This window comes from Mustela nigripes, chromosome 7, assembly GCF_022355385.1.
Source record: "Mustela nigripes isolate SB6536 chromosome 7, MUSNIG.SB6536, whole genome shotgun sequence".
In the NCBI taxonomy this organism is placed as follows: domain Eukaryota; kingdom Metazoa; phylum Chordata; class Mammalia; order Carnivora; family Mustelidae; genus Mustela; species Mustela nigripes.
The window spans coordinates 88,993,261-89,005,713 of record NC_081563.1 but is presented as its reverse complement, the minus strand read 5'-3'; the positions used below and the strand labels follow the sequence as shown (position 1 = coordinate 89,005,713).

General features: G+C 53.7%; 1 protein-coding gene across 4 annotated transcripts in view; it reads left to right on the top strand.

Moving 5' to 3' along the window:
- The window catches only part of EDAR (ectodysplasin A receptor), a 90,421-nt gene that overhangs the window by 50,549 nt on the left and 27,419 nt on the right, over window positions 1-12,453 (top strand). For 2 of the 4 annotated variants that reach the window (XM_059407873.1, XM_059407872.1), the window contains exons 2-4: window positions 9,499-9,567; window positions 10,292-10,414; window positions 11,203-11,384. In XM_059407873.1, the coding sequence (XP_059263856.1) occupies window positions 9,499-9,567; window positions 10,292-10,414; window positions 11,203-11,384 (374 nt within the window). The remainder of the gene's footprint in view (window positions 1-9,498; window positions 9,568-10,291; window positions 10,415-11,202; window positions 11,385-12,453) is intronic. The other 2 variants (XM_059407875.1, XM_059407874.1) reach the window with 1 other exon arrangement.

Sequence of the window (12,453 nt, the reverse complement as noted above, 5' to 3'; positions counted from 1 at the left end):
GTGGGAAGTGGAGGCCTTCTGGGGAGTCTGGGGAGCAAAGGAATCCTGTGGATGTGTGGGGAGGAGGCCACCAGCAGCCTTCCCCCCAGGGCAGCCTTCTGTGGGAGGAGAGAGTATGGGAGGCCAGGGAGGAGAGGGTAGTGTTGGGTGGGCAGGGAGCAGGGAACAGCCTCCCCAGATCACAGGCGGCTGCCAGCACCCCGCCTCTCCACAAAGCACTTGTGCAGAGGACCAGGGTGGGCCGGCCACAGACCCTGCCGTCTCTGTCTCCCATCCCCCATGCTGCAATGTGGTCCGAAAGGACAGCACTGCACCCTGGGACCCTAGTGGGACCTCTGTCCCCAGTCGCTGCTGCTGGATGAGGATGAGGGGGCATAATCCGCTAGCACCACCTTCTGAGAATTCTCTGGTAGGTGAGCCCATGGGAGGGAAGGAAGTGGCCCAAAACATGACCCTCATGCTTCAAAAGGTAACTTGGAAGCCCTCATTCATGCAAAGGCTTCCCCAGCCCCATGGCCTCTGCCCCCTCCCAAGGATTCAGGGTGGGCAGTGCCTAAGGTGTGGCTGTGTGGTTTATACCACCTTCCCAGGAGAGAAGCAGCCTTTTGGAAAGAAGGAACATCTTCACATTCCAGGCTGGCCCTACTGGATCAAGAAGGTGAAGCCATGGGCGCCTGGGTGGCTCAGTGGGTTAAGCTGCTGCCTTCAGCTCAGGTCATGATCTCAGGGTCCTGGGATCGAGTCCCGCATCAGGCTCTCTGCTCAGCGGGGAGCCTGCTTCTTCCTCTCTCTCTGCCTGCCTCTCTGCCTACTTGTAATCTCTCTCTGTCAAATAAATAAATAAAATCTTTAAAAAAAAAAAAAAGGTGAAGCCATGAGACTCAACTGTCTGTTGGCCCCAGCCATGACTGTCTGTTCCAAAGGTGATAGCTAATATGGAGCATGGCCATATTCTGCCATGGTGCCTACCAGCGACCTGAAGGTAGCTGTGATGACAAGTGTCTGCTGAGGCAGAGTTAGCCTTCTGAAGGTGAAGGTCATCCCAAGGGCAAACTGCTGTAGGGGAGGAGAATTTTTACTGTCCTCCTTTCTCGGTTCTTTGGCTGGTCTGATCATTAAGTTGACAAAAGACAGACGAACAGGGGGAAAATAAATTTAATTTTGTACCTATAGGAGCCCATAAAAACAGGAGACTCAAGTGGCCAAAGCAAGCAACTTTCTACCTTTTAGACGGAAATGTAAATGAGGGAGGAATGGACAAGACAAGGAAGTTTTGGACTTGGGCTGGTAAACAAGTAAAGGATTTGTTTATTCTGCCTTCTGGGCCCTGAATTCCCACCTCTGGCAATAAGGATGTCTCCACCTGTGCAGGGAGGGCACCTTTCACTGGGAAGCTTTGCCTCTGCTTTCAGGGGCACAAAGGAGGGTCAAAGTGCCCTTCTTGTACCAGCTGTTCCTTGAGTGACTTAAATTCAAAATAATATGTCGACGTGGCATATGTGGGGGTGGCCCACCCTGAACCCCATTATAGCCCTGAATGAACTGATAGAGTGGCCCTAAGAAATGTAAGAAGTGGCCTGACATTCTATATGTAATTGTGTGTCCTATGTCTGTCTCCTGGGCAGACAAAGATGTCCTGGGCCACAGCCCTTATCTGTCTGTCACAGTCCCCAGGGTGTCTGTCACACAGGAGCAGCTCACAGCTGTTGTTGCATAAACAATAAATGAATATGACTAAGAAAGCACACGAGTGAGTCCCCATGTCTAGTGCATAGTACAGGGTTGGGTGAGACCAAGGACAGCCTTTGTTCCTTGGGAAAACATCAGAATTGAAGGAGAGAGAAACCCAGAAGAAGCCCTTGCCTGGGTCTGCAAGGACAAATCAAACAAGGACTGAGTGAAAAGTTAGTGGAGGTCCTTAGAGCTGCACTCCTCAAGCTTTCAGGTGCATACAGAGCCACCCCCACTCCCACCCTCACCTCCCCACCCCCCTACCCTCCCACTCCCCTAGATGAGGCTGGAAAGCAGATCCTGAAGCAGCAGGTCCTCCAGGGGCCTGAGATGGCATTTCCACCCAGCTCCCAGGTGATGCAGCTCCTGCGGCTCCAGAGACTGCCCCCCACCCCGGGGGGGGAGGCAGCAAGGCTGGATGGATACGATTTTTGGTATATTTTACCTTATTTCTGCCTTACCTGACTATCCAGTTCAGCTTGAGACTCAGAGGAAAGGTCTAGTCTGCATGTGGCTGTGTGAAGGGAAAGCCATTTCCACTCAGCTCATGTCCAAGGGTGAGATGGCCATGGCCTGAGGTCCATGGGCAGCCTCTTCCACCCCTGAAGGCTTTCAAAGACCGTGTTTCCCCATACCTCACATGTCCTGCCGGTTATCCAGTCCCCAAGGCAAGACAGGCGCCCATAATCCTTCCACACAAGCACGCAGAATCCTTCTGCTAGCCATGTGGCCTTACCAATGGGCAGGAATACCACAGGGAGCTTCTGAGAAAGAAAGGTAGGATGTCCTCTCCTGAAAAGACCACCCACATAACCCTCCTGACCTGCTGCCCTTGGAACACGGGAACCAACTGTCTAAGGACCCTTCTAGGAGCCAGTGTGGGAGAGAGTGAAACTGCCGAATGCTGTGAAAGAAAAAGTCATTCTTGTTCTTTCTAAGCCACTTGTGCAGAGGGCAGTAACTCCCAGCCTTGCCCTCAGTAACTCAGACCTGAGAAGGTCAAATCCCCTCCCACAGTCTGAGATGCAGCCACACAACAGTCAATGCTAAGAACATCATCAGCTTTTCCCTTAGTGGTGTTTCCAAGTCACTAAGCCCTGCCACACTTGGGGTCTCCTGCATTCCTCATAGCAATCCCTCAGTTGGAAAGGGAGCCAAATTTCCCCATTTTCATGGAGGAGAACGTGTGCTGCCCCTTGGGGTCATAGGACTACCAAGAGACCAAGAAAACAAAACCTGAGACCAGCCCCCAGGGGAGCCCACAGTCTTGTGGACCTTGTCATTCCCTTAGAATAAAAAGATATTTGGGGGACTTGGGTGGCTCAGTGGGTTAAGCCTCTGCCTTCAGCTCAGGTCATGATCTCAAGTTCCTGGGATCAAGCCCCACATCTGGCTCTCCACTCAGTGGGGAGCCTGCTTCCTTCTCTCTCTGCCTGCCTCTGCCTACTTGTGATCTCTCTCTCTGTCAAATAAATAAATAAAATCTTTATAGAATAAAAAGATATTTGTCTACATCACGGGTAGCCTGGACTGTGTTTGCTTACATCCCGGGGGGGCAGTAGCAAGCAGTGGGAGCAGGTTGTGGGGACAGACTATGCGGGTTCAAATCCTGGCTCTGCCCCACTGCTGTGCAACCTTGGACAAGTTACACAGCCTCTCTGCGCCTTGGTTTCTGGCTGAGCAAACGGAGTTATAGAAGTTCCTACTGGCTCCGCAGCGGTGGGGATTAGGTGGCTAATACAGGCTAAAGTGCCCAGCCTACTGTCCGGGAGGTACCTAGCCCTCAGGTGGTGTTAGCGAGGAGGACGGTGGATGCTGTGTGCTGACACCACCAGCAAGCACCCCTGGCCTCAGGGAGTGAGTGAGCACAGGGTGTGCTACTGGAGAGGCCCTAGGCAGCAGGTCAGCACCGTCCGGCTTGTACAACTCCTGCACCCTCTGCCCAGATGGGGATCCAGCACCGGGGTTCTTGGGCTGCAGGGGCCAGTGAGGAACTCCCAGGGAGCCTGCAGCTCCACGAGTCCCCACGGCCTCTCTCTTCACAACATCCTGCTTCACATGCAACTACAGGCACAGGCCTCATTTCTTGTCTTCTCTGGAAGACTGGCCATGGAGCAATTTATCTCCAAACAATCAAGACTTTTCTTCAGCTCTCTGTTAATTGCAGTCGAGGTGAAGGTAGGTGCTGGCATGTGGCATCCTTTCTTTCCTTTTTATCTTGAAATCATTTCCAACTTACTGAAAGTTGCAAGCATTCATATCGTTTTGCCAGCTGCAGTGTCTGTTCGTCCCTGGTTTCCCTCTCCATAGGCGCAGAGGGTTATGCCTCCTCATCTGTGGGAACCTGGGCTTTCTCCAGAGTTCCAGAAAGGCTCCTGGAGTGGAGGGAGTGATCAGTGGTCTCCAGCCTGGAGCTTTTCTATCCAGAGTAAAGAAGGCTCCCGAGGACGGGGGCTCCTCTGTTTCGCTCTCCACCCTCCCCAAGGCCCAGACCAGGGCCTTTTCTCACGAACAGGTCCTTGGCCACATGACAGCGTGGGACAGCCTATTAAAACTGACACTGTGACAGCCATATAAACTCTCCCTTGCTCAGATCTTTCTCCCAAGCTCAACTTATATGTGAGCTGCCAGAGGCTGCCACCTCTTGGAGGCCCTCCAGGCTTTTCAATGTGTTCACATTTGTAACACCTCCCACTGCCCCCATTTTTGTTCAGTAGGAGCCTCACACACCTCCTGCGCACCCAGGAGCTGAGCAGAGGTGTGGGCCAGCCTCGATGCTCTGTCCCCTCTGACAATCTGTCTCTTTAAGTCCTGGACCCTCCACGCCCTCCTTTCCACCCTCTGGCTGCCCTGATCCGGACACCATCCGCTCCTTGCAGGCTTCCTCCCTCCTGCCTTGTCTTCATCTAGACCAGTGGTTTTCGGATCACACGTGGTGGTTTCCCTAGTCATTTTCGTGGGCTGCCGCTACCGCTGTTGTTCCCATGGAAGGAGAACAACAGGATGGACTAGATCATAGTCCTCTGTGTGTGTAAGGTTTTATAGGCGAGATAAACACGACACCAGGCGAGGTAGGCACAAGGCAAGATTTATTAAAGGCACTCTCCGGCGAAGTTTTAGGGCTCAGGAGAAGGGGAGCCAGGAAAGTCGAGCAGGAGGAAGTGGGCACCCTCGGGCGAGGTTCCTCAACTCCAGAAAGGGGAGCGGGGAAGTCGCACTGGGAGGGAGTTCGTGGGGGGCGAAGGCAGGGCTTGGGCTCACATCCATATAGGTAGGGTATTTGGTGATCGGAGGATATGGGGTAGGGGGTCCTGATACTTCTGTTTCCTGCATAGGTATCGGGTTACCTATGGAGATGTGACCTGGGCATACATCCTTTTGGCGGGAGAGTCAAGGGTTAAGGAAGGGGGCAGGTAGGGTGCTGGAAGATGGTGGCCCCAGCGGTCATTTCTGTTGTTTCTCCTGCACTCCCGGAGCCCGCCGACCCAACAGTGTGCACTAAGGATACCGTTGTTTCACGTGACTTAGTGATACGTGTGTGTGTGTGTGTGTGTGTGTGTGTGTGTCTATGTATGTTGGGTGGCACTGTGACACATACTTCTTGCCAGACTGGCTCCTTCTGGCACTGCAGTGGGAAGGTAAGCTTGCCACTCTGTCACTGCCTTGCCCAGCCTGTGCACAAGGCCCATGACAGCCCCTGGACTTCCTCTGACCTTATGCTTACCCCTCTGGTCCAGCCGTGGCTTTGCCTCCAGCCACGTGGGGCCCCTTCCTCCTACTTTCTGGGAGACCTTTTTCCTACCTCTTTCCATGAAAACTCTTACCTGCCCTTCAAGACCTTTGTGAGACTTTGGCTGCCCTGATCTCCCCAAGAATGGGTCAGGTGCTTCCAAAGGAGCAGGCCACCTGCCCACCATAGCTTCTTCCTAGTCAGTGGCCTCTGTGGGTAACTTCAGTCAGAGTCTGAAATGGCCACAGGTGAGGATCTATCGCTGAAATAGCCCAACAGGACAAATCAGGCCCTTCCTGTCCTGCATACCACAGGCTGCCCCCGAGCTTCTTGGACTTCCAGGCCTGAAGCTATGGGTGACCGTCTGGCCCCCTCACTCCCCAGTCACCTGGAGGCCAGGAGGTGGGCCTCATTGTGTGAGTCCTCCACCTACAGCCCAGAATTGGCCCCGATTGGAAAGGCTCTGTAGTTTGGAATGCTATGAGAATGGCACCTCAGAGTTGATGTCTCAGCTGCATCCAACCCTCCAGGTTAACAGACCATAAGCTTCCTGAGGCCCGCACCTCTGCCAACTACCCGGAACCTTCTGGTTTTGTGTTAAGCCCCAAGCTCTCCCAGGAGCACTTCGAACCAGGTGCCCAACCGCACTCGTCCCAGCCCCGGGTCTCCAGAGTCAGCCTCCTTGGTGTCAGCCCAAGTCTTGCCACAAAGTGAGGATGTTATAGGAAAGACCTGTAAATGTCCAGCTGGAGCTGAGGTGGTAGTCACAGCAAGAGAGGCCAAGTTCAAGCTCAGGAATAGTCAGGCCTGCCTTCCTCTCCCACATGAGGTAGGCATTCGTCTTATGCCCATTTCATGAATAAGTTCTATATAACTGAAGCACTGAGTGGCTACAGAGCATTCAGCCCTTGCTCTGAATCACCACCCTTTTTTTGTCCTCTTTGGTTAGCGGCAGGTCTGAGGCTGCAGGCTGAGGTCCCAGAGGGAGAGGAAACGAAACATGCCAGTAATCCCAGCAGCACTCGTCCCTCCACGTGGGCCCACGGTTCCAGCCTGTTCTCCCCTGACCCTGATTGAGAGCTCATGCGGTGAGGGTGGGGGTGTGGTGAGGATTAAGCCAGAGTGGTGCCTGGTCAGGAGTCAGAGGTCCACAGTAACCAGCTGTCGTTTTCATGGTTGTGTTGTTGTTCTAGGAGGAAATAGTACTGAGGAAGGAATGGTACAGTCTGTGGGAGGCAGGGGAAGCCGTGAACAAGGGCCGGGTGGGCCACGCTTTCCTGCAAACGGCTCACCTGGTCCCGGGCCTCTGTGCTGTCACAAAAATGGCCACAGGCACGAGGCTGCAAAGACTTGGCCATGAGACAAGGCAAGTGTCCTTCCCAGACTGGGGGGGGGCGGTGGTGGACTCCCCTGCAGCCCCCTGAACAGGGCGCCCGGCAGCTGGACAGCTGTGCGGGGAAGCCAGAGCCTTGTCTCCCTGCCACCTGCGTGTCTCCATCACTGTGGGAGTCTACGCTCAGCTACTTCCGTTGGTACCTCTGACAGCCCGCAGGCTAAGATACTGCCCTCCTCGGGGCACTGGGAATCCCCCAAGGAAAGACAAGCAAGAGGTGAATTCTGGGAGCAGCTTGGGCCCCCCTGCTCCCAGGCCAGGCTGGCTCCCGAGGGCAGAGCTGCATCTCCAGGTGAAGTCAGGCCTTGGAAATGAAACCCTAACCAGAGGCCTCCCCCACTTTCCTCCCCCAGCCCAATCACCTTCTTGGAGACCTGGTAGACATGCCAGAAATGCACCGGACCCCACAGACTTCGTTTCCCCTTGTGTATTTTTTTTTCTTTCCTGTCTTCTTGGGTTCACCTGGAAACCTCCTTAATGAGCCTCTCAATAAATGCTCCAGGTTGACACTGAGGTGCACCCAGCCCAGCCCTTTCTCTATGTTTACAGGGAAGCCCTCCCAGACTCAGCTATAATTAGAAGTCAATTAAATTAGAAACCCTTAGTATTGTTCTTGGAAGGCCTCCAGGGCTGCAGCTCTCCTGGGGAGGGCTTCTGGCCCCGCTGCCTGCACTCCTTTCTGCTACCCCTCATTCCGAAACAAGGGCCAGGCTGTCAGTTGGGCAGAGAGCAGGTTCTTTTATTTGTAAGGTTCCCTTCCCCCTGGCGGGACTGCAGGTCAGGCCCCCCTCTTCCTCCCTCCCTGCCTGCCCCAGCTTGCTCCATTGCTAGAAGGAAAACACCCAGAAGTTCACCGCTGGCGTGGCTGGGTGCTTTAATCTTGCCTCAGTCCATTTAGTGTGTTTCAAACGTAAATGTAGCACTGAATTGCAAAATAGCAAGCATGCTAGCAGGGGAGAAAAAGCAGCTTTTGTATCTCTTCAAGAGTTATTGGAAACCTAACCCTTCCAAAGGCCCCTTGATGTTACTCTCACTGGTGAGAACATCTTCAAGGTAAGCAGGGGAAAGATCCAGGCCCCCAGGGCACTGCCCATTCCCCAGTGTCTCCAGTAGGTCCTCTGTCTCCGGGAATCAGGCTCCGGACATCCTTCTCTGCCTGTTCTCAGAGCAATCAGATGCTTCCTCCCAAAGCGAAATGTCTTTACTACCTTTTTTTTCTGATCACAAAGTTCACCCATTCGCTTGTACATCATTCTGAAGCTAAGAACCTTATGGAAAGGGAGACTTCCCCATAACCCTCCTCGGTCCGTAGTCACCCCAACTCTGTTTCACCCCTGCCAAAAAAATCTTCGTTGAAAATTCAGTGGATATCACTCCAAGGGAGGAGGCCTGGATGGCTCAGTCAGGTTAAGGGTGTGATTCCTGGATTCAGCTCAGGTCATGGTCTCATGGCTTATGGGAAGGAGCCCTGAGTCTCCACATTTCACAGGATATTCTCTCCCTCTGCCCCTTCTCTCTCTATGCCTTTCATAAATTAAAATAAATAAATAAATAAAATGCTTTAAAAAAAAAAAAGATACTGTATTGAAGAACAAAGGTCAGGACTTTTCTCCAGAAACAAGAGTGAATTTCCCCATTCGTCAGGTCTCCTGCTTTGAACTATCCTCCACAGTCTTTTTTGTGTGGATTTGGGAATTAAGAGTTTCCATGAGCAGACACGGCTCACCCAGATAGAGGGCTTAGAGGGTAAATGTTCTTGGGAAGTCTGACTCCTGTCTGAGTCCATAGTTTATTCTGGAAGTTTCCTCACACAACCCAGCCATTAGAAGAGGGCATGCTGTTTTGTCTGAAATTGTCAAAGCAAGACAGCAGTGAATCAGCAGTGGCCACTGACGGACGTAAGCCCTTCCATGAGCCCATCTCTTGTCTTTGTACAGGCAGGCTCCCAGGTAAGACTGCTTTTGGTTAGAAACATAGGCCTCCCATCCTCACGATGGAGAGGTGACAAACAATACCTCCTCCTTCAAATCAAGCACCTGAACACCTGGGCCATAATCACCCTCTGTCCCTAAGTGGCTGTGTGGCCTTAGACAGGTCACTACACCCAATGGTCTTCCATTGTCTTGGCTATAAAATTAATTGGTCGGACTCGTGCACTCTTAACCACTTTGACTACAGCCTCTTCTCAACAGAGAGAGGAAGAACCTGGAAGCAGGGCTGGCAGTGGAGTGCAATGGGGCCAGGCCAGACTCTGAGTCCTGGCACCGTCCCCCGGAGCAGGAGGACTGGGGCCTGCTGGGACCCCCACCTTTACGCTCCGTGTAAGACCAGGCTTCTTCAGACTCGGTGCGTGGGTGAACATTTGGTCACTGCCCTGTCTTCCATGATGGGCCCTCCATGCTCTCTGGTCTTTTCTCCCTGGGATGGGTGTGATCTTGTCAGGGCCACTGATGAAGTCAGCCCAAGGGGCCTGGCCTCAGCTTAAAATCCACCTTTGCTTTTATGTTGTATTTGCTTCCTGCCCCGCTTTTGGGGAGACCCCTCATCCCCGGTGGGACATGGTGGCGGCCACCGGACTGAGGATGGGGGCTAGGCTGTAGCCAGGCCATGGAGGCCCCTGGGTGCTATGAAGTGTGTCTTACAGGCAAAGCAGTGGGAGCAGATGGCCTACGTGGGAGGCTGCAAGCGTGTGCCGTGGCTCCCCATGCTGGTGGTAAGTGCACCCTCCTGCTGTGAGCACCCACAGCAACCCGGAGGAGGCCCGGGTTGGGGGGGGGGTGGGGAGCTCCTCGGCCTGCCAGCCTACTGGAGGCCGGTTTCTCGGCCTCTTCTGTGTCAGTCTGCCCAGCTGTGCAGTGCGATGGAACCTGCTAGCAGCCCCTTCACTGCGCTCTGCTGAGCGTACAGAACCCTGAGCAAGACCCCCTTCAGATTAGACTGCTTGGTCGCTCCCTTTCTAGGGTTCCACGTAGAGAAAGGTCCTTAAATGCTTCTTTGTGTTGCAGCATACGGAACCCAACGCCTGTTGGTGAGCACCACGCCTGTGGCTCTACCGCCAGGAGGGACCCAGGCTTCTTGCAGAGAAGGGGCTGCATGTGACAGAAATCCACTGTTCCAGAGGGTCTGGGAAGAGGGCCGCCTCCTCCATGACCTTGGGGAGGGTGGAAGCAAGAGTTGGTGGGTGAAAGGAGTTTGGAACAGGCCTTGAAGATGAGATGGAGTTTTGATGGCAGGGTGAGGGGAACCCGCAGTGAGGCCAGCTGGCAGGAAGCAGGGTAGCCTGCCCAGTGTAGTGGCTGCTGTTAGAGGGACCCGAGCCCCAGGGGACCCCACCCAGGATCCTTCCCCTGCAGTACCTGCTCAGGGTGCTCCCCTGAGGAAGCGTGCGTGTCTCCAAGGAGGCACAGAGGCCAGAAAGACACCCTTTCTCATGGCAGGTGTCACTGCTGTGCTCGGCCAAAGCAGAGTACTCCAACTGCGGCGAGAACGAGTACTACAACCAGACCACGGGGCTGTGCCATGAGTGTCCGCAGTGTGGCCCAGGGGAGGAGCCCTACCTGGTAAGGCCCCTGCCAGCCACCCTGGGGCCCGGGCAGCTGTCCTCCATCACATGGCGGATGTCACTGGCGCGTGTGTATGGCTCTATGTGTGGTCCCCAAGCTAAATCAGGCTGGTTGCCTATGGGCCTCAGGCATCCCGGTTAAAGGGTTTGAGCAGTAGTGAGCCCAGGAATGGCGCATCCCTGACGCGCAAGAGACACAGAGTGACAGAGTGACAGAGAAAGCTGGCCATTGTGACAGATTTCTCAGGAGCTGTGTCCATTTATTTTAGAGGACAATCACTTGCCTATTGTACCTGGATCAGATGGGTTTCAGGGCGTCTGAAAAGGAGGCATGACTGATGTCCCGCAGTAGCGGCACACTGACTCCTGAGCACGGCGTCTCCCTCTCCTGTGGGAGAGGCTCAGCTTGGTGTTCAGCCTAGAGAAAGGCCCCCAGCTTCAGCGTTCAAGGTTGTCATGGAGAGCTGAGAATGTCAGAAGCCATGGGCTGTGTCACTGGCAGGGCAAACCTGGCCTGAATCTATTCAGGGAATCTATTCAGGGACCCCGGGAAGCGCAGCAACATCTGAAGCCCAGGAGCACTGGGGAAAGGAGCTCAGAGTTGGAGCATGGGGGGCTTGCAGTTAGGACAGGTCAGGAAACCAAAGCCCAGCAAGAGAAGCTTCTGGAAGCAACCAGTGTGCCCGGCGTGCCTGGTATGCCAGTGACCCCAAAGACCATAGGTCCAGTCACAGCAAGTGTGGCTGGCATACTCACCTGTCTTCCCCTGTCCTGTTCCTTGACCAGTCCTGCGGCTACGGCACCAAAGATGAGGACTATGGCTGCGTCCCCTGCCCAGCAGAGAAGTTCTCCAAAGGAGGCTACCAAATATGCAGGCGCCACAAGGACTGTGAGGGATTCTTCCGGGCCACCGTGCTGACGCCGGGGGACATGGAGAATGATGCTGAGTGCGGGCCGTGTCTCCCTGGGTAAGCATGGCCACTGCTAGGCCTCCTCCCAGGATGCGTCCTGCAGAAAGGCCCGAATGTCCCATTGGCGAGGCCCCAGGGAATATGAACACCTCTGACCACAGTGTAGTATCACTCCCACTGGCTCTACAGGGGGCGGGTCCATAGGGAGAGGCACCTGTCTGGAGTCAGGAAGCATGGGGTCTGGGATGGCCAGTCCCGCCACCTAGAGGATGGGCAGCCCACCCAGGCTCAGCTTCCATGTCTCATAAGTGGATGTTAGTCAGAATCACAATAAGATCTTCCCAACAACCCAAATCAAACAAATATGTTAAATACCTTAAGATAACACATGTGGAATGCTTTGAAGAAAAGAAAATTAATAAACTGTATAATACACTGTATAAATCCAGTGTTTTTTGGTATTCTGGAAAAATCTGAGGGTAAAAGCTATTAATAGGTATATGTGAATTGTTTGGTAGCTATAATTCCACCACAATTCTGTTATGTATCAAAAGTTTTCTCAAAAAAAAAGGAAAATGAAAATGTAGCTAGCTTGAAAGAAAGATAAACTCTTCCTTCTGACAGGCGGGACACATTACCAAGTTACGCCTGGAAGAGGGAAGCACAAGCTTGACACCAAGGATCTACCAAGCCTCGGCTCTTCTTGCTGCTGCCTCCCTCTAGTGGCCGCACAGCGCAGTGCTTGCAAGGGCTACAGAAAAAACCGTGGCAAAGGCTACAGTCTGGTAGTAGAGGTGGTAGATGTGGTAGAGGTGGTGGTGGTGGTATCAATGATGAAGGTAGTGATGGTGGTGATAGAGGTCGTGGTGGTGCTGGAGACAATGGTGATGATGGAAGCAGTGGAGGTGTTGATGATGGAGGTGGTGATGATAATAGAGGTAGTGATGATGGAGGTAGCGGTGGGGGTGATGGAGGTGATGGTGGAAACGATGGAGGCAGTGGTGGTGATGATCAAGGTGGTGATGTGATAATAGAGGTGCTGATGATGGAGGCAGTGGTGATGATGATGGAGGTGGTGATAGTGGTGATGGAGGTGATGGTAGTGTTGGAGACTGGTGATGATGGA